The 21,249-nt window shown below is 43.4% G+C and overlaps 1 protein-coding gene across 2 annotated transcripts in view; it reads left to right on the forward strand.

Moving 5' to 3' along the window:
- Nucleotides 1-21,249, forward strand: part of COL5A1 (collagen type V alpha 1 chain) — a 260,301-nt gene that overhangs the window by 172,980 nt on the left and 66,072 nt on the right. For both annotated transcript variants that reach the window (XM_075060418.1, XM_032767553.2), the window contains exons 23-31: nt 877-930; nt 2,535-2,579; nt 3,767-3,820; nt 6,661-6,705; nt 9,815-9,868; nt 15,494-15,538; nt 17,140-17,193; nt 19,222-19,329; nt 20,180-20,233. In XM_075060418.1, coding sequence (XP_074916519.1) covers nt 877-930; nt 2,535-2,579; nt 3,767-3,820; nt 6,661-6,705; nt 9,815-9,868; nt 15,494-15,538; nt 17,140-17,193; nt 19,222-19,329; nt 20,180-20,233 — 513 coding nt within the window. The remainder of the gene's footprint in view (nt 1-876; nt 931-2,534; nt 2,580-3,766; nt 3,821-6,660; nt 6,706-9,814; nt 9,869-15,493; nt 15,539-17,139; nt 17,194-19,221; nt 19,330-20,179; nt 20,234-21,249) is intronic.

A 21,249-nucleotide genomic window follows, 5' to 3' on the forward strand; every position in this document is an offset into this window, starting at 1 on the left:
TTTATGCTGTTACACCAAACAGCAAAATATAATCATTACATCAGGAAAGAAACTATATACTTTGTAGAATACTTTGTCGTTACATGAGTCAAATTCACCTCTATGCAGAGGAGTCAGTACAAAGCCTAAGCGTGGTTTAAGTTGGACTTAATTATTGTATAGGCTGGTCCTCTACAATGGTCCTTCACCCATCAATAATGCCTCCCCTGAGAAGACTGTCATATACACGTGGGAGGAAGTGTTGTCTAGTTGTGAGACCAGGACACTGGCAATCAGAATTCCTGGGTTTTTTTCCTGGCCTTGCCAAAGACTCAGCCTGTGGGATCTTGTACTCATCACTTGGCTATGGCATCTAAAGTGAGGACTGTGATTGTAATTCATAACTGAGCTGTGAGGATTGATTAATCTGATTTGTCGAATCCTTGAATGAAGGGTTACATACTTTTACACAAGCACATAACTGTGTATAGTGTGTATATGTGTAAGAGCAAAGTATTTTTAGATTATGATTGTGATTTAAATAACTACCCTCCATGTCAGCATGCACAAATAAAATCTAAGAAGAAATGGCTTCTGTGGCTAAATAACTGAGTTCAGCAGCATTTGGTAGCTGGTATATTCTGTTTCCAGCAGTGGCCACTAGCAGTGCTTTGGAGATAGGCAGTCACAGCCCTCCACAATTGCACAACTAAGAATAACAAATCCCTTCCTGACTCCTGCAATAATAGTCAGTTTATACCTAGTCGCATGAGAATTCATTACCCCTGCTTTAGCATGAATTGATGTGTATATAACTGTTGGCCATAATGCTATGGATGGACATTATTACTGCTATGGTTTTGAGCTCCTTTCAGCTCTCGCTTTGTTTCCTGGCAGGGTCCTCAAGGTGAGCCGGGACCACCAGGACAACAGGGCAACCCAGGTGCTCAGGTAAGGCAAGAAACAGCTCTTCAACTTGATAGGAAAGAGTCGGGTTTATAGTTCTGTATGCGCTTTGCCCTCCATCATGTGTCCTGATCTGAAGAGTGGTTCAGATGGGACATCGCTCAAAGTGTTGACTAGTAATAAATGCATTTCCTAAAGGCGGAGCCTGGGCTCTAAATCTAAACAACCTCATTCTGGATCCACGTTTTGCAACTGGCTCCTGCTGCTGTAATGGACCAAAGCTGGATCCAAGCATCAAATTGATTGAGGGAGTCAGATATCTGGCTCTGAATCCAAATATGCTGCACAGTGTTATCTCTGATTTTTAATGTAATCATTATGGAAGCAGTAGGGTCCAGTGACTATAGGACTAGGAGTCAGGAGACCTGAGGACATATTCTTCAGTGCTGCTATTGAACTTCTGCGTAACCTTGGGCAAGTCACATCCCTTTCGGGTACCTCAATTTCCCCATCTTGAAAACAATACTTATCGTACGATCACAGGGCTGGAAAGAGCCTTGAGAGGTCATCTAGTCCAGTCTCCTGCACTCGTGACAGGACTAAGTATTATCTAGACCATCCCTGACAGGTGTCTGTCTAACCTATTCTTAAAAATTTCCAATGATGGAGATTCCACAACCTCCCTAGACAATTTATTCCAGTGCTTAACCACCCTGACAGTTAGGAAGTTTTTCTTAATGTCCAGCCTAAACCTCCCTTGCTGCAATTTAAGCCCATTGCTTCTTGTCCTATTCTCAGAAGTTAAGAACAACAATTTTTCTCCCTCGTCCTTGTTAACAGCGTTTTAGGTATTTGAAAACTGTTATCATGTCCCCTCTCAGTCTTCTCTTTTCCAGACTAAACAAACCCAATTCTTTCAGTCTTCTCTCATAGGGTGACCAGATGTCCTGATTTTATAGGGACAGTCCCGATTTTTGGGTCTTTTTCTTATATAGAGTCCTATTACCCCCATCCCATCCTGATTTTTCACAGTTGCTGTCTGGTCACCCTGCTCATAGGTTGTGTTTTCTAAACCTTTAATCATTTTTGTTGCTCTTCTCTGGACTCTCTTCAATTTGTCCACATCCTTCCTGAAATGTGGCACCCAGAACTGGACACAATACTCCAGTTGAGGCCTAATCAGTGTGGAGTAGAGTGGAAGAATTACTTCTCGTGTCTTGCTTACAACACTCCTGCTAATACAGCCAAGAATCATGTTCACTTTTTTTGCAACAGCGTTACACTGTTGACTCATATTTAGCTTATGGTCCACTATGACTCCAGATCCCTTTCCGCAGTGCTCCTTCCTAGGCAGTCATTTCCCATTTTGTATGTGTGCAACTGATTGTTCCTTCCTAAATAAAGCACTTTGCATTTGTGCTTATTTAATTTCATCCTAATTATCCTCATTTGTAAAGTACTTTCAGTTCTATGGATGAAATAAGATATCTAAAAATGAAGTATTATCATCTTCTGTGAGACGTTTCGATAACTATTGGAAATACGAAGTCATTGAAAGTGTTAGAAGGACGCTACACTGAGGTGCTGCAACATACGTTTTGAATGATTAATTTGTTTCTTAATGACCCTCCCTTTTTTTCTTTTCACAGGGTCTTCCAGGCCCACAGGGTGCAATTGGTCCACCAGGCGATAAAGTACGTTAATACACTGCAGCTGTGACATAAGTCAGCTGTTGCCATTAATATGCATTTGCCTCTTCAGATACTTCCCTTTCCCTCATGCAACATCTGTTTACAGCTATATGCCTGAAGGTTTAATATCTCCTGCTCCAGACAGGGCAGAGAGGAGGAAGTGGAGTTTGTCTCTAATTTGTAATATTTGTATTCACGTCCCATTTTAAGAGAAACATTTTGAAGACAGCCTATGTAAAATGTTAGGAGATGACTTAAAATTGTTTGTTTCTGAGGCTAAATATGCAGAGATGTATAAAGGGATAACATTTGTAAGAGCATGGAGATTCAGAGAATTTAATGAGGATCTTCCCCCAGGGAGATGTGCCAAGTTGCACTGACTTTCCGTTTTTGCTTTAATGTATTGCTCTCACTGAACAAATTCTTCCCTCCCACCCATGCCAAACCATGGACTTTAAATCAGGCAAAATGTTGCCCACTGGAATGACAGGATTAATTCATGCTCCCGAGTTCATTTGCATCACTCCCACTCCACTGACTTCCTTGGCATGTATCATTTACCCCACCACTGGAATTCCCCTTATTGTACAGTGTTATGGGATCATTGACCAAAGGCTGTGCCGGAGAAAAATGAACAGAACGAACTATCATTTTAAAGGATAAAGGTGTTTCTTGTTTAATTGCTCAAGTTGTGTCAGTACAGCCACTCATTGACATGGTCAAGGGATCAGGATTCCTATTATGAAAGGAAAATAGCATAACTATATTAAAACAAGAAGGCGGGGGGGAATAGGGCAGCCCCACATTCTCTCCATTTGTCGCAATTGTTGGTTTTTCTATTATGTGATTTTATGCGCTGTGGGCCCAGGTTTCCAGAACCCTGCACCATGCGTTGTCATTGACATCAGTGCAAAATGTTGCCCAGTCAGGACGATAGCAATTTGCACCAACCGTGCACTCAGTTTGCACTGGTGTGAAAGACGGGGCAGGATCAGGCCCTCCATATTGAGCCATTGCATCTTTCCTAAAGGAGCTACCTTTACATAGAGCATTTGCAAGACCAGGTTCAGACAAAGCAAAAGATGTGCCTGTAACATGGTGCCCTTTGTTCTCTGACTGTCAGTGTTTAATAATCTTCATGGGGACACTTGTTGCTGCAGTTATTCTGATTGTTGCTGGGTATCTTTTAGGGACCTCTGGGTAAACCTGGTCTTCCTGGCATGCCCGGTGCAGATGGCCCTCCGGTAAGTAGTCTGTTCCTAGGGTACCCCACCCTGCTTACCCACTGGGGACCTGATGCTGTATCCCTATTACAGCCAACCTCCTTGGGAGTTCAGTGCCACTCAAGGTTTACAAGATCAGGCCTCAGTCAGAATTTACACAAACATCTCGGGCACGGTGCAGGGTTTGATTGTCCTCTAGCCCCACATTACCGGACTGGTTCCTCTGTGTGTTGCACACCTACTTCAATTCCCATCCATTCTAGCCGGAGTGGAGAGTGCTCAGCAGCTCTCAGGATTGCCCTGCTAATAATCATTTTCAGTAAACAATGGAGTTAGTAAGGAATGGGCGTCGTTTTAACACACACTATGGATCCTGCTAAATCCCAGTAGTTCAGCTGAAATGCATGCTTGAGTGTATTGAGCGGAGCACTAGCACTGTGAGGGCACCTCAGACCAAAAAATGAACCCTTTTATCTGGACCACGGGGTTGAATTCAGTTGCTGTCTCAATCCCCGCCTGTGGTGCTTAGAACACCGAAGGTATGTCTACACTGCAATTAAAAACCCACAGCTGGCCCAGGTCACGGGGATTGAGCTATGGACCCATTTAATTGTGGTGTAGACATTCGGGCTCAGGCCCTACAGCACAATTAAACAAGCCCTTAGCCTGAGTCCGAGTTAGCTGGCCCAGGTCAGCCATGTGTAGACATACCCTAAGTGCTTCTGCAATGCAGGTAGTAAGAGCAACCTGAATTTCACATTAGAGTTCTCTTCTAGCAGCCTCATGATAATCCTACTTTAAACATTATCCATTCTTGGAAGCTGCTGCTGAAAATCTCTGGCCTTTAAACTCGATCAAATTTTTAGACACCAAGGAGACGTCCGATTTTAAAAGCAACAAACGTTAAATGGTTACATTCCCTAACGTAAATGCAGAACATGCTGAAAAATTACATTTTCTATCTGGGGATTATCCTTCCCACTTGGGGAATTTAGCTGTCTCATAAAAATGTTAGCTGAGTCAATAGGACAGAGTCTCTTTAAGGCTGTTGCTCTTGGTGTAAAATTCTCAGAGCAGCCTCCTTTGGAGCTGCTCGGTTATAAAATCTGTCAGGTCTAGTTTTTATGTAGACTAAGGGTCATATATCCTCCTCAGTATGCACACGCAGCTCCGTTTGTTCTCTTTGGGAACTGTGTGGCCTGAAGATCGTCTAGGGCAGGTTTTAAGTGGGAGTGTTGCATCGTCTTAAGGAATAACAGGATGCCCAGATGCTCTGTAGTAATCGGACTCTGAAGATATGTGGCATTTACTAAATTACTTTTAAAAATCCCCCAAATCATTTGGCATCTCCTGCAAGGACCAACGAAGTCCCTTGTCAGTTATTGATCACAGGGCTGGTAATGAAGCTGCACTTTTTGAAATTGGTGACGATATGATATACAGTGCAGATTTAGACCTCGGCCAGGACTTCATTGACACCCACCACTACACCGATAGATCTAGAGGTGAGTAAATTGGTGCAGGCACCGTTTTGTGCCCCCAGGTGTGTATGGGTGCTGTTGATGCCCTTTAGATATCTGGCTACATCATGGCACCTTCAGATATCAAAATAGCAGCATATATTTGTGAGTATAAAAAGGGAGATTAGTTTTCTATAAATCAGATCCTTTGTATGAAATCCTGCTAGTCTGACGTTCTCCTTTATGCAGGGTGATCTTGGGAAATGGTTTATGGTTATGCTTGTTAAGTGGTTGCAAGAAGGTCATTGGCAAGTTCAGACAGGAGGTTGCTGATGAAAAACCTACTTATTGCAGAGGTAGTTAGGGCTTTGAGAGCCTGCGGTGTGTCTGGGTGCCCTCCTGTTTCTTTCGTACGAAAATATTATGAATGTGCATTATGTGCCACAGCTAAGAGGTCAATGTCTTTGTGCGACACTGCAAACCCAAGAGGGATGTTTTGCCTTGGCAGTGTGTTTGGTCCTTTAGTAAGCAAATCCGTTGCAAAGGCACTCATTGGCTCTTCACAATTCTTCACTAGTGCACTGTGCTTGATTAGAAGCAGTTTTTCAGGATGGAAAATGGTACTTTTGTTTTGTACTGATAGAAGCCTTTTGTTGAGATTTCTAAAGACACTGAATAAGAATGTGTTGGAAGCTACGGGACATTGAGTTATTCAGCTCCCAAGCTCAAGAAGAAAGCCGACCAGTGTCCAGACAGTCAGCATGCAGTGGGGATGCAGGTTAACTGAGTGTTTATCATGAGATCATGCAACTGATTCCAGTAATTAGCAAATGATTGCAGTGTGGAGATCTGACCATCACAGCCTTCCCAACATACTCTCCAGGGTTGTACAACTGGATTTTTTTCCCCATCACCAACCTAATGACAGCAAATATCAGGAGCAAAAGTGGCCTAGTGATTAAAATACGGGAGTGGGATCCAGAACTTCTGAGTTTTATTCCTGACTCTGCCATGGACTTGCCGCATGGCCTTGGGTGTGACATTTAGCCACATTGTGCCACAGTTCCCTCTTCGCAAAATAGATACATGGCTAGTTGCCCAACTCGCAGAGGTGTACCGAGATGATACTGATATTTGCAAAATGTCTTGTGCTGCGCAGATGCACGGTGGTGTAACAGTGTAAAGTAGAATTCCACTAAGGGACCATTGCAGTCCCTTTTATCTTGGCGAGCGCTCATGCAGGTAGATCAGTTGACCTCAATGAGACCACTCGCATGAGTAAGTGCTCACTAATGTGTAAGGATCCCCTTGGAAATAGAGCAAAATGGATGGTCAGTTTCCAAAGCAGTGATCTGATGATTAATCTCCTCTCTCTGGTTTCTCTGTCTGTTTTATTAATAGGGTCATCCTGGCAAAGAAGGTCCTCCTGGTGAGAAGGGGAATCAGGTGTGTGTTAAACAGACCCTCATCATTCTTATTTCATGTCACTGAACGCGGAGGAAGAAATTAATCCGCATGCAATGTTAGGCATTGAGCAGTTGACTTCAATGCCTTGGAGGCATTCAGGTGCTCTAGTCAGTTCTGAAGGAGAGAGGCCTCGTCTATACTAGGAAGGATTTGCTTAGATAGTTATACCTGCAAACTGACACTATACCGGCAAACCGGTATTGGACCGGTACAGCTATACCAGCAAAGCCTCCAAGAGTTCTTTTGCTGACATGATTTATACCTGTTCCCCGAATGAAATAAGCCAGACTGGCAAAAGGGCTTTTTTGACGGTATAACTGCATCTACATTAGGGCTTTCGCGAGCATAGCTATGTCAGAGAAGCAGGGGGAAGGGGATGTCTCACACTCCTAAGGGACATCGCTGTGCTTGCAAAACATTTGTTAAACGTGTGCATGGCTTGGCCATACTTCTTTTTGAAACACCAGTGAGAAACTGAAACAAGAAGGGGGCATGGGCCAGCAGATGTGGCAAGAATAAGAAACCACCAACCCTGCTCCTAAAACCAAGTTCAAGTCATCTGTCTGCGTTTCTTTTAATGTTCTTTCTACGTCTTCTACTTTCTGGCTTTGTCTAGAAACAAAGGAACAAAAATATTACTGCCCCCTCCCCCACGCTCTGTTTGGAAATGCCCCAGAAATGGTGATCTTGTGAGATTTGCAGCTTATATAGAAATCTAGATAAACTTGGACGTTTTTCCTGCCTGAACCGTCGGAATCTGAGATGCGTTTTGATTGTTTTCTCACTTGTGATTTTGGCCACAGGGGATGAGGAGGAAGGAGTCATGGGACAATTGCAGCTTGTCTATAAACCTGTAGTTGCACCAGAGATCTAGTTAGCAGCATTTTCTACCCCAGCTTTCCTGGCAAGCAGCACTGAAAAGCTTCCCAAACATGTAAACAGAAACCTGTGAAGGGGAAAGCTGTTAATCAGACACAAATAAATATCCTCAGTGGTGCAGAAAATTATTTTTTTAAAAAAATTAATGTTCTTTTCTTTCTAGTTTGCCCCCATGTCAAAGTCCCTCTTTAACAATATTTTAGAAAACATTGGTCAGAGTCCTTGAGTTGTATGATTGTTAATTTGTCTGGGAGATTTACCATCTGTGTTCCTGCTGTGTCCATTCAAATGAAAAACATTACGTTTGTCAAAAGGATTTTATTAGAGTACCATCCAGTTTGATTGAAGCTCAACCTAGTGTTGCACAGGTACTGTGTAGAGCAAGAAAATGATGCCTGCAACCTTGACGGGGGCTATTCCTCCAGCTGGCATCATGTGAGGCTAGGAATCCAAATGTTCATATCTGTAGAATATTAAAACCCAGTAAACAATCCTGCACTCACTCGCAAACATCAGAGAGTCATCAGGTGTCAGGGTAAAAGTCCAGATCCAGGCTATAACTTTCTCCATGAGTTATTACTTAAGCAGTTATGATCTCAGAGCAGTGTTTGTGCTGCTAGATATGTTTCAGTTGACCCTAGCATGAGGTCTGAGACTCCAACAGACCCCAAGAAGCATAGATTCTTCAGCTCAGTCTGGCTGTCAGACTGGGAAAAATTATCCAGAACTCTCATAAAGAAATGGAAGAGTATTTTTCAGTTAATTGAGCAAAAGAAAAAAATTCCGTTGAAAATGTGATTGATTTACTGAGTCATAATACAGCACTATAGCGACGGTGCAAGGTATGTACAAAGTTACCATGGAGTCTGTCCGTCTAGGTTTGGCAATAACTAAATTCTGCCCTTGGATTAGCTGGATTCATAGTTTTGAATGCTAGAAGGGACCATTAATGATCATCACAGTCTCTCCTCCGGCAAAATCCAGGCCAAAGAACCTCACCCGAAAATGTCTGTATCAAGCCCATAACTTCTGTTTGAGCTACAGCTCATCTTTTAAAAAGACATCCAGTCTTGACTTAAAGATTTCAAGTGCTGGGGAATCCATCACATGCCCAAGTAAGTTGTTAATGATCTTCTCTGTTCAAATTTGCATCTTATTTTTAGGCTACATTTGTCTAGCTTCAGCTTCCAACCATTGGATCTTATGAATAGAGCCCACTTTGTAATAATAGTCTAGAAATCAGAGACAAGCTAGACTTGAGGGCATCCAATGCATCTTCTAGTACATGAGGATTGGTCCCTGTTGCACATGTGCTAATGTTTCGTACTGTTTAGGTTCACATGTGCCACAATATGGGGTTTCCGCTGCTTCCCTTGGGAGTTTATTCCACACATTCTGGTATAGATCTCATTGTCTGTAGTTTTCTGGATCTAGGGATCCTAGGCTCGTAAGTCCCATTTTCAAAAGTGATGCGGGAATTTACAAGTCTAAATCTCATTGAAAGTCCTAAATCACTTTTGAAAATAGGACTTAGGCCCCTAAGTTCCTTCAGCACTTTTGAAAGTTTCACCCATTGTCTAAATTTTCCATTTTTAATTTTATTCCATTGCTCCATAGGTGCTGGAACTAGAGGTGCGGGGTGCTGCAGCACCCCCTGGCTTGAAGTGGTTTCCATCACATACAGGGTTACAGTTTGGTTCAATGGCTCTCAGCACCCCCACTATACAAATTGTTGCAGCCCCCCTGCATTGCTCCTATTTTATTATTCTTGAAGCTAGAGCTAGTTGAGGGGAAAAAGAGAAATTCACAGTTTACTCCCCCCTTTTTTAAAAATTTTTTTGACAGTCTAAAGTTTTCAAATTTGACAATGCTACACTTTGAATTTTGAAAAATTCTGACCAATTCTACAGTTGGTTGGAAAAAGGCAAGAAAAGAATTGTGGACATTTAAATGATTTTTTTTTAATTTCATCATGACTTTGTAGCTAATCAGTATAGTAGTCACGCAGCTGGTATCTCCTCTCTCTATCTTCTGTCCTGTGCTCAGAGCAACATGATCTAGCCTCTTCTAAGCACAGCTGACCTCCCATATGCCTTCTATTCAGCCAGCCATGCATTTTCCTGTGCAGTTCAGGACAGACAGTTTATCAAAAAGTTCCACCATTGCTGTATCTTAATGTTGTTTTGTCATTGTTTTTTTTAAATCACAGGGTCCAACTGGACCTCAGGGCCCACTTGGATATCCAGGACCTCGTGGCGTCAAGGTAAGGAAGATGAGAAGGCAGGAACACACATCTGTGTCTTTATTTCTGAGCTGAATTCTGTGTTTTGTGTTCGAGGTAGAGGAGGCCATCTTGGATCTCACTGAGTTTGACAGCAGCCCCGAAGAAGAATTTTTTTCTCCTTACTCTTAGCAAATCTTTCTCTGGCTTAAAAAGGGTTAACAACTCTGGTTATATGTAAATGGAACTAGGGAATGGCCATATAGAAGGGATAGCGCTGCACGAGCGCTGGAAGAAATATAGAAGATTAGGTGGTGAATCAGTTAGTTGGGGAGAAACCTGTAGGTATTACAGATGAGTCTAAAGGCTACCCAGCAGCATTATCACTAACTATGGATGTGATACCTATGGTAGATGTGTTATCAGTGAGCCTAGCAGAAACTTAGATGTCTTACTGCGGGGTGTAGCAGAAATACTGGAGCACTAGTGTTCAGTCATACTTACCATTTGATCAATTCCTTTGGCCTGACTTATCAACTCAGGCTTAGTAGAAATATAACTCCACTGCTCTCTGGAAGAGTTTCAGATGGATTTTTATTCCCACGGAACATGGCACAGTTCCATCACAATCACGTGCTGTTGGAAAACAAAACAAATCTCTGCCTGTGCATGAAGATTTTAACAGGCTGTGACTGTTAATGGAACAAAATAGCCCAATATTAAAACAAAACACAGTGTGTCTGTGTGCTCAGAGTACTCTGAAATCATGTTATTTGAAGCCAAGATTTCTCTGCGTGTGATTTAAACTCGCATCCCATTCTCCCTTACTGAATTGAATTGTAGTTCTTCAGCTCGCTCCTGATATCTGCAGTGTGTGTACATTGATAAGAAGGTAGTGGGTATTTTCCACCTACCACTCTGATTCTTAATCCTGCATCTAACTCTGTTAACTCTGCCCCATCTAACTCTGAAACTGCAGGGTTCCATGCTCATGGATACAGATCCTGGATCAAGGCTAAAGATGAAGTGAAAACTGATTCAAACCCTCCATACATTTTCCCAGCAGCACAAAGCCACTTACTCTTCCATTTCCAAAAATTTAACTAGATTTATTTAACCAAAGCATGTTTTCGTCTCATGTCTTGCAGCGCAGCAGATTGAGACTTAGTGGGTCCATTAAGGAATGGTTTTCCATTATGCTTACTGCTAAAGTGGAACTGTTCCTCATTACAGTGATATAGAGAAAGTGTGTCGTCTGCACAATCCTCAGTGTTTACCAAAAAATGTTTCGGTTCCTCAATCAGCGTGCTATTAATCGAATAAAGCTTCAGTTCTGGGAATCAAAGAACAGCGTCTCTCCTTGGACTTGCCATCATCAATCATTAGATCTTGTCCATCCGATCAGAATTCTCTCCTGCTGTGTGAATTCACTGCACTTGAAATTCATTTATATTTTTTGCATGCAGGAGGGCTTCGGGGAGGACATTGAATGTAATTTTACTCAAGATATATTTATTTTTAAAAGCAGCAAAGAGTCCTGTGGCACTTTATAGACTAACAGACATTTTGATGCATCCGACGAAGTAGGTATTCACCCACGAAAACTCATGCTCCAAAACGTCTGTTAGTCTATAAGGTGCCACAGGACTCTTTGCTGCTTTTACAGATCCAGACTAACATGGCCACCCCTCTGATACATTCATTTTTAAAGAGCTCTTTTTGTTGATATAAAAGTTACCTTGCATAGTACAGCTATAAGATGCGTGTTCCCTGTGGTTAAATTCTGGCCTGCTTTTCCTGAGGGAAAATCAGTGTCCAGGAAGCTTCTTACTTTTTGCCTCAAGCAAGGCAAGACATGGACCTAGCAATGCTTCGAATGACAAAGGGACTCGGTCACGCCTTGGGCACCCTTGGCTGCTTTCAGCTGCAAGCACTAGGGGATGCAGCAGTAAGGCACACTGCTGAATCACTGCTGAATCTCTTCCACTTCCATTCTGCCTTCCATTGGGTCCCTGATACCCAGCTTCCCCCTTTCCAAGAGAGCCTCATCTACTTAAGGGCAGAATTTGGCTCACAAAGTCTTCAAAACTCAGAACAGAACTTGCAGCCCCCAAGCTGTAAGAAACCACAGTAGCCAACTGAGAATTAGATCTCAAAATCCATTCGTATTGACTGTCTCACATATTGATACTCTCCATCTCTTGGCAGACACACACAGCATGATCAATGCACTGCAGCTCAGTGAGTACACTGGACCAAAGGTGAAGACACAGCAATGATTTGCAGCCGCATGTGGCCCGGCTTCCAGATTTCCTTATTGTCCAGGGTTATCTCCTCCTATGTCCTTCAGCCATTAGTGCATGAGCAGCTAGACTCTGGCAGCTATAAGCAACCAAGGGTCAAATAGACAGGGAAGCGTGAAGCAGTTGCACCCGCTAGATCTAGGTCAGGGGTCAGCAACTTTTCAGAATTGGTGGGCCGAGTTTTCATTTATTCGCTCTAATTTAAGGTTTCATGTGCCAGTGATAATTTTAATGGTTTTAGAAGATCTCTTTCTATAAGTCTATAATATATAACTAAACTATTGTTGTATGTAAAGTAAATAAGGTTTTTTAAATATTTAAGAAGCTTCATTTAAAATTAAATTAAAATGCAGAGCTCCCCAGACCAGTGGCCAGGACCTGGGCAGTGTGAGTGCCACTGAAAATCAGTTCGCGTGCCACCTTTGGCACATGTGCCACCGGTTGCCTACCCCTGGTCTAGATGTCGTGCAGGCAGGCACTGTAGGTAGACTTCCCATACACACTGCCATAGCACCTTAGGGAACTGTGCCCCATGTCACAACCACTAAAATAAAATAAGGGCAAAATTCCACCTTCTGCTGCATGTGCAGGACAGTGAGAGGAAAAGGAGCAGGGTGGGTGCATCCACAGCAGAACTCTTCAATAAGGTTGCAATACTAACCAAAAAGTGCACAGGCTAAATTCTCAGATCATGCTTGGGCTCTGTTGTGCCACACATGTAGTATGCAAGATCACATGCTTACCTCAGGCATCTGGGTAAGAGGGGCAAGTACAAGATGTACTGGAAACCCCCTCAGTTAGATACTTAGATTTTAGCTTCTTGGCGCAGAGACCATCCTTTGGTTCTCTGTACAGCACCTAGCACAGTAGGTCTTGGTCCATGACTAGGGCTTTTAGGTGCTACAATCAAACAATTAATAATAATATGTCATGTTCCTGACATGTGTATCCTTTGGACACACTATTCATTCTTTCCCTTTCCTTTCCATTCTGTTCAATGCCCTAATGTTGATTGATTTAAATATCTACACATAGATAAACCCAAAAAGTTTGGCAGGGGTAGAAATCCTGCTTCAAGGCATAAGCCAACTTCTCTAAGTGATGGAGGTTAGGAAGAAATTTTCCCCAGGAGCAGCTTATTCCTTAACCGCCTATTTCAGGGTTTCCTTCACCTGCTTGTGAAGTAGCTGGTACCGGCCACCGTTGGACATGCGATGCAGGGCTAGATGGACCACAGCTCTGATCCAGTATGACAGCTTCCTGTTCTCCGGTTTTCCTAGGCATTCTTCCCAGCCAGTAGTCCCTCTCCTGGATGATCAGTCATCTCATTCCATAGTGCTGTTCTGCTTACCTCTACTTATTCAGTACAGGACCAGTGAGTCTGAAAATGGGAGAGTTGCCCTGCATTCATATAATTAGTGAATGTGGTGCTGCATTAATAATGGACAGGTATTCTTAGGCTTCGTGCTTTCACATTCTGGTTTTAGCTTTATATTCGCTACATTTCTTCCCCCCGATCTCTAACGCCCCATTCCCCGCCACTCCAATTTTCCCAACTCTGTCATGGATCTTGGTGTCGGCAGCATTTTGATTAGACGTAATGGCTTGGGGATGGAGTACAGGATAATAGCAAACAAGGAGACAAGTCAACTTCAGGGGGAGGAGCTTAGTGCTAGATAATAGTTGACTGTCTCTTGAATCCCGAGACTAGTATTATCGTCAGGAAAATTACATCTTCTTCACCCTGTCCATTTAGTGCTAAGGAGCTCTGCTGTTGGAGGCTGATTAAGTAGCAGACTGCTTAAGAGTGTCCATTCAGTGTCATTTCACACAGAGGCAATCACAGGTTACACATTATGCTTCTTCAGATCCTAGCTGCGCTAAAGATTTATCCTGGTTTCAAAGCCAGCTGGGCTGTGGAGGGATGACTGCTGTGCTGAGTTATTACATCAGGCTGGGAGTATAATGTGTTTTTACCACAAGATGACACTTGGCAAACTGAGTCTCAGGCGAGAGCCCGCCGGCTTTAGCCCCTTGTAATGTCTTTCTCCAGAATCGTGACCATCAGTAAATGGTATGAACGTTAAGCATGAATTCGAATGATTCTGCTCTGCCCTTGTCAGACATATACAGATGAATAGGTGGTTTATAAATGGTCCTGAACATTTTCATTTGACTGCAGTGTGGTTATGTCTATTCATACTTAGCTGAGGATCTGGCCCTTGGAAAACAATCGCTGCTGTTTAGTTTGAAGTCCCACCTCAACCAATGGATCAGTACGAAAGGGTGGAATCTTGGCCCCATTGAAATAAATGAGGATTTTTCCATTGACTTTCAAGGGTACATCTACACTGCTGCTGGGAGCATGCTTTCCAGTGCACATAGACAGATGTGCTAGCTCTGCTCAAGCCAGCAGGCTAATAATAGCAGTGTAGCCAGGGATAGCATGGGTGGTTCCTGGGGCTAGCTGCCCGTGTTTGCTGGCAATTAGCCCAAGCTGCTGCCTGTACTACCCACAGCTATTTTTAGTGCACTAGCTTTAGCGGAGCTAATATGTGTCTGTCTACCCATGCTCATAAGTGCATTTTCAGCTGCAGTGTAGATGTTTCTTTGGGTGAAATTCATTCACCCCTACATTCAATGCACAATGGAGGCAAATGTCTCACTAAAAAGGAGCAAGAAATCTGCAGGCTCTTTGCTAGGTGAATGCTACAAAGTCATAAAGGAAGCCGTTGTGGATGTGTGTTCAATATTTTTTCAAATGAATTCACTTCAACATAGGGTGACTAGCTAGCAAATATGAAAAATCGGGATGGGAGTGGGGGGTAATAGGAGCCTATATAAGGAAAAAGACCCCAAAATTGAGACTGTTTCTATAAAATCGGGACATCTGGTCACCCTATTTCAGCAGTGTCTGTACCCCTTTTGCACTTAGGTAATATCTTAGGTCAGTTTGCTGGCAGGAGATTTTGGTGAAAGTTGCCTATTTTAAGGTGAATTTTTGGAAAACCTTTTCAGAAAGCAAACTTCCAGTCATGAATGTTCTTCCTGGAAACTTGATTCTGACTGTTACACTCATCGTATTGAGAAATGGAGACGTATCACATGTCCCTTCTGTCCAATGAAATCAGCTCAAATTTTGAGTAGCAAATATTCACAAATGAGCAACAGACCAAAAACTATTCAGCAAATAATTATAAACCACTAGTACATTTAGGAAAATCACAATCTGCACAAGGACAATTTGGCAGCAGAGAGTGAGGCAAAATTCACTACTGTTAATGATTCACCCAGCTCTAGCTATGTGTATGCTTTACCTTGTGCAGGTGTAACATTGTAATGTGCCTCTGTATTTTTTCCTAAGGGGGCAGACGGTGTTCGTGGCTTGAAGGGCACTAAGGGTGAAAAGGTGAGTTACCCTGTTCCATTGGAGGAAGATTGCCTGTGTATGCAGTTTTGCAGACCTGCTTTGCCAATGTGGGATCCAGTCCTGTGAGACATAGATGTATGAATATTTCTGCTGGTGAATGGAGCTGGACTGTCAGTCCTAGAAACAGCTGCTCTCTATTTATTCCCAGAGCAGGCATAGCATAGAAATATTCCACAGTGCTCAGCCAGCGTGTCTCAACTCTGAGCTGGGAATAACGCAGTCTCCATGACCTACTCAATCTTCGGCCTGACTCCTGAGGCCAGCCATTAGTGATAGTATTATGGTTTAAATACCTTAGAAGGGAGGGGAGTCTGGTTTCTTGCTGGATTTCCCCCTTACGCTGGTAACTGAAGCACACTGTTTCCTAACTAATAGCAAACAAAAATCATGTCAATGTAAGTTTTAGCAGAAGTCCTTTGCCCAGGAGCAAGCTTCTGTTTTTTTTGTTAGCCAGGGGAAATTCCACTGACATAAATGGAATTCTTTGTGATTTACATCTGGGTAACAAAGACCAGAATCCAGCCCAGGGAATACACTGCCAAGACCAGCCATTGGAGCAGCTTGTAAAATCTGTCTGACAAAGGAATTTGACAAAGTAGAATGTGCGTAGAAAAAAATATAGATTATATTTCAGGGATACAGCTGTGGTCTCCCAAAGCAATATCAGGAGATGGAGATTTGCTGCGCTGTTCCAGTCCTAAGTATCCCCATGATCCTTTTTCATATCTGATGGTCCATCACCAGCAGAGCTGGCAATTGGAGGCAAGGAGTTAGCCAGAGAGACCTTCCAGAATCCAAAGTTGGTTTTGGTTACCATGTCTGTGTTTTAATCTGTCCTGGGTTTGCTCTAAGATTTGATACAGTATCGATTTGAGCTCTGCAGTTAAACTGTCTTAGCTGGAAGAAATATTACTGCTGTCTTTGAGGTTTCATGGAAGGATGGTGTAAAATGATCTCTGTAAAAATAAAACCCTGTTATTCTTCAAAATAATTTGTTGCCAGTACTGATAAATTGCTGGTATTTATACCATCTGAGCAGATGATCTCTACTGGGAGCCAAGGTGTGATTGGTTGGAGAATGCACCTTTGTAATTCCAGTGGGATTATAGTTGTCTGTTGATATGATACTCCCAAAGGTAGGATCTTTAGCACTTACAGCTTGGCTGTGTTGCATGTGATGTACAATGTGCATGGGGGTTAGTGGGCCCATCTTGCCCTCCCCCGGTACGGAGATGCCCTGATGCCATGGAAATACACAAGCATTGTACACCCCCAGTTCAGAGTTTCACAGAGGCTGCCATGGAGGGAGAGGGAGGCAGTGACATGGTGGCCAAGGGAAGGAGTGTATCTGTCACTACGTGGATTCACTGACCATTGCCCCTGCTGTGGAAGAGTGCATAGGCTGACAGTTCTGCTGAAGCGGCTGAACAGGGGGCTACAATTGGTTCTTTCCCTTGCTCAGAACCCTGATCAGAACTCAGTACTGTTCCCCAAAGGTACAGAATCTCACAACTTATATTTGACCTGTGTCACAGTGTCCCCTTTGGACAATCAGCTGTTTTTCTCCTCCTGTTATTCAGGGTGAAGATGGTTTCCCTGGCTTTAAAGGTGACATGGGCATCAAGGGAGACCGGGTGAGTATTTGCTGATCTGGCGAGGTATGTTGAATGCATCTTCCTCACAGAAAGAGAGAGCAGCTTTGGGACAGGGTCCTTCATGCTTCATGAAATCAATCTTATGTAATGAGGATAGTTCTTCAGGCATGTTAGCGTTCAGAGATGCCCTTCAATAACCAAATGAAGCACTGAGCATAATAATAGGGGGCAGGGCTTTGAAAGTCCCTCATAGGCAGCACTAAATAACTGTGCTGTTGTGCAATCATGAAATGCAGTTCTCTGGGGTGGAACACGATGGTTGTTCTGTTGCAGCTTCAAGGGAGAATTAGAAGGTTTTTCTTGTTGGTGTTTTCCTGATAAGTGCCTGGTATATAAAGATTCTGTCCCAGGGTGGAATACATCAGAATTCATTTCACACTGGTATCCTGGGAAGGAGTGTCCTGTGGGCAGCAAACTGCTTGTATCATCTTTGTAACGCTTACTCCTGTATTCACTCATGAGATCTGCTCAGTGGAGAGCAGAAAGTTAGACTGGGTCATGATGAGACTCTGCTCCCATTCTATACAAGGAGGTTCTAAATATCTCAGTTCTTTACTTCCATATCAGAAGTAAAATTAAAGCTAGTAGTAACACAGAACCCAATCTTGCAGCCCTGATACTTGCACATCCTGCAGGATCGTTTATTTATTTCCAGTATCTCTTTTCCCTCCCATAATGTGACATCTTCTTTATTTGCTAAGCCGGATGTTGATCCGTAGCACCAGAGCAAAGTCTAAAGTCACCCGGCATGCACTTCAGTAGAAGTGAGAACAGGGCTATGGAAACCACCAGGGGTACATTTTCATAATAGACACGTATCTTTAGAAGCAGGGCGCATTGCCTGACATCAAAAGCTTTTCAAATCATCGGCCCAAACTAACACGGAGATTCAGACAGCAGCTGCATAGCACACCTGTGCAGGGATCTGCCAACTAGGAAATGGTTTTGTAAAATGCCACCCTCACTTATGTATGGTTGGAGACGTTCTTACCATGCCTTTCTGAACAATAAAGCACATCTTAGCTTGGTGTTTCATTAATAGATATTAGGCACTGGGATATTAGGCAAAGCAAATCCTTCATTGCTCCTGGCATGTAAGAATACCATGGAGCCATACCAAGGCCCCAAGCTCCATTTTGAACATCACCTCAAAGTCACTCTCTATCGAACACTTGAAAGCTTTTCCGGCCCCACCTCCTTCTTTTCAAAGATGAAATTCATCTGGCGGCAGACCATGCTAAAAGGTTTGTGTCTCAGGAGGATTATGCGTACCCTTGCCAAACAGGTACCCGTCTGAGCCGTTCTAACCAAACATTCAATCCCTGCTGCCTGCTAGCAAGGTCCTTTGTTTGTTTTTTTATGTTAAATACCGAGCTGCTTGAGGATGAGGGCTCCCTGAGAATGTTGCAGACAAATAGGGTGCCATCTCAGTTAGTTGTGAGCAAAATATCTGTGTGTTTCCACTTTGAAAACTTCTGTTGTAACCATGCACAATGCTAATAGCCAAGCCGGTTGCTCGGCCTGATTTCCCAGTGATTTTCAGGCTGAGGCTTTCATACCAGTCTTTCTTCTGCAGTTTTTCAGATTGGCCCTAAATTGTAACACCTCCCAGGGGCTGCATGCATATAAACCCATGGTTTGGAGATCAGGAAGCGGAAACATGGGTTCATAGGAGCCAGAGCTAATGAAAGCTATTTCAGTGGAGGGGAGCTGGAATTAGAGAGGATAATTGGAGTGTAGGGAAAGACTGCTGTGCTGAGGAATAATAGCCGGGCGATGTGAGTGAAAGCAGCATGTCTGTTCTAATAACACTCTAATTTACTGCACAACAATCTGGTCTGAGCAATGACTGGGTAAAGGTTTAACTTCTCCACAAATTGCTTTAGTGACGCCAGGGTAAGCCGGAACATAGCCGTGTGTACATTCCTGCCAGCCTCAGGTGATCTGCACTGGGACATGAGATTGCATGAGTGCCATCTTCATCATCACTTCCCTTTTGATTAACAGGGTGAAATTGGTCCTCCCGGCCCACGGGGTGAAGATGGGCCTGAAGGTCCTAAAGGTCGCGGCGGTCCTAATGGAGATCCAGGTCCTCTTGGTCCTTCTGGGGAAAAGGTAACAGTGCTAAAGCTGGAACTGTCCCTTCGATGCCCAGTCAAAGCAGACAAGAATGGCCAGGGCTGGACCAGTTTTACAGAGTGCTGCACCACCCTGTTTCCCCAGGATATCCTCTGGTGGATGGTGGGAGGGTCCATAATGAGGGAGTCTGGAGGTTGAGACGAGACTTCTTTTTGGGAGGGGAAATGAGGCAGGTTTTGGGGCCAATTTATATTTTGTTTGATGCTATTGGGGTGTGGTGCTGTTTGATATCCCTGATATACACAGAAGCACTTGACCTACAGGTTACAGTCATGCTGCATTGGATAGACTCAGGCATGTTTAGATGTCACCAGCTCTAGAGTCACTCTGCTTTAGTTCCACACTATCAGAGTGGAGCTGGTCACAAGTTTTGTCAAAAAAATGGGATTTTGTTGCAAACAAACTATGGTTTTAGAAGAAAATGTTGAGTTTTTGTTTGAAATCCCTCAGATTTGAAAATATTAAGGGTTATGGCAGGTTTTCTGTGTAAAAACCAATTTTTTTGTTAACTTTTTTTTAACCCAATAAAAAAAGATTTCCTGACCTGTTGTACATGAGAGAGAGGAGTCAAACCTAATCAAACCGAAGGCTTCTCCCAGCAGAGAAGGGGCTTTTGACAGTTCCACTGCTTCTTAAGTATCTTCGGCTTCATGATATGCATGTGGTCTGATCTCACATCTGAACTACTGTGAAGCTTAGTGTGTTTCCTTTTGCATAATGCAACCCTTTATTGAACCTACGTATACAATCCTGATTACCGTTGAAGATGGTGTGGTGAAATGGTCACAAAATACACACTACATTCTGTTTTTTAATAATATTACAGGGAAAACTTGGAGTTCCAGGGCTCCCAGGTTATCCGGGAAGGCAAGGTCCAAAGGTAATTTTTTGTTTTACTGTTGTTAAACTCATCTCCAGGAAGCATGGCAGATAGCATCCATGAGAAGTTGGAGGTAATGGGCAGAACTCAGCTTTCTGTTCTATCACTATAAGCCTACAAGGCCAGATCTTCAGCTGCCGTGAATCAGTATAGCACCATTGATTCAATCAGTGGAGGATGTCATCCAGAGCAGTGGCTCTCAGCCTTTCCAGAATATTGTATCCCTTTCAGGAGTCTGATTTGTCTTCACCTCACTTAAAAACTTACAAAATCAGACATAAACACACAAAAGTTTCATAGCATACTATTACTGAAAAACTGCCTACTTTCTCATTGTACCATATAATTTTAAAACAAATCAATTGGAATATAAATATTGTACTTACATTTCAGTGTATAGGATATAGAGCAGTATAAACAAGTTATTGTCTGGATGAAATTTTAGTTTGTACAGACTTCGCTAGTGCTTTTTATGTAGCCTGTTGTAAAACTAGGCAAATCTCTAGATGAGTTGATGTATCCCCGGAAGACCTCTCAGTATCCCCAGGGGTACATGTACCCCTGGTTGAGGACCACTGATTCAGAGTATTTAACCAAGTATGAAGTCAGTAGAGTCTGTTTACATGAGTAAAATGAGTGGTCCCATGTCCTACAGGCCTGACTCTCCATTGCCTTGTGAACATGGGCAGCTCCAGGCAACAGCACGCCAAATGTGGGCCTGGGGCGGCAAGCCACTGGGGGCGCTCTGCCGGTCTCCGCGAGGGGGGCAGGCAGGTTGCCTTCGGCGGCATGCCTGTGGAGGGTCCGTTGGTCCCGCGGCTTCGGTGGACCTCCCGCAGGCATGCCGCCAAATCCATGGGACCAGGGACCTCCCGCAGGCAAGCCGCCGAAGGCAGCCTGCCTGCCATGCTTGGGGCAGTAAAATACCTAGAGCCGCCCCTGCTTGTGTAGTCAATTACACCTGTACAAAATCAGTGAAAATCAGATCACTTTGCTATGGTTAAATGGCCACACAA

This window comes from Chelonoidis abingdonii, chromosome 24 (genome assembly GCF_003597395.2).
Source record: "Chelonoidis abingdonii isolate Lonesome George chromosome 24, CheloAbing_2.0, whole genome shotgun sequence".
Taxonomy (NCBI): Eukaryota; Metazoa; Chordata; order Testudines; family Testudinidae; genus Chelonoidis; species Chelonoidis abingdonii.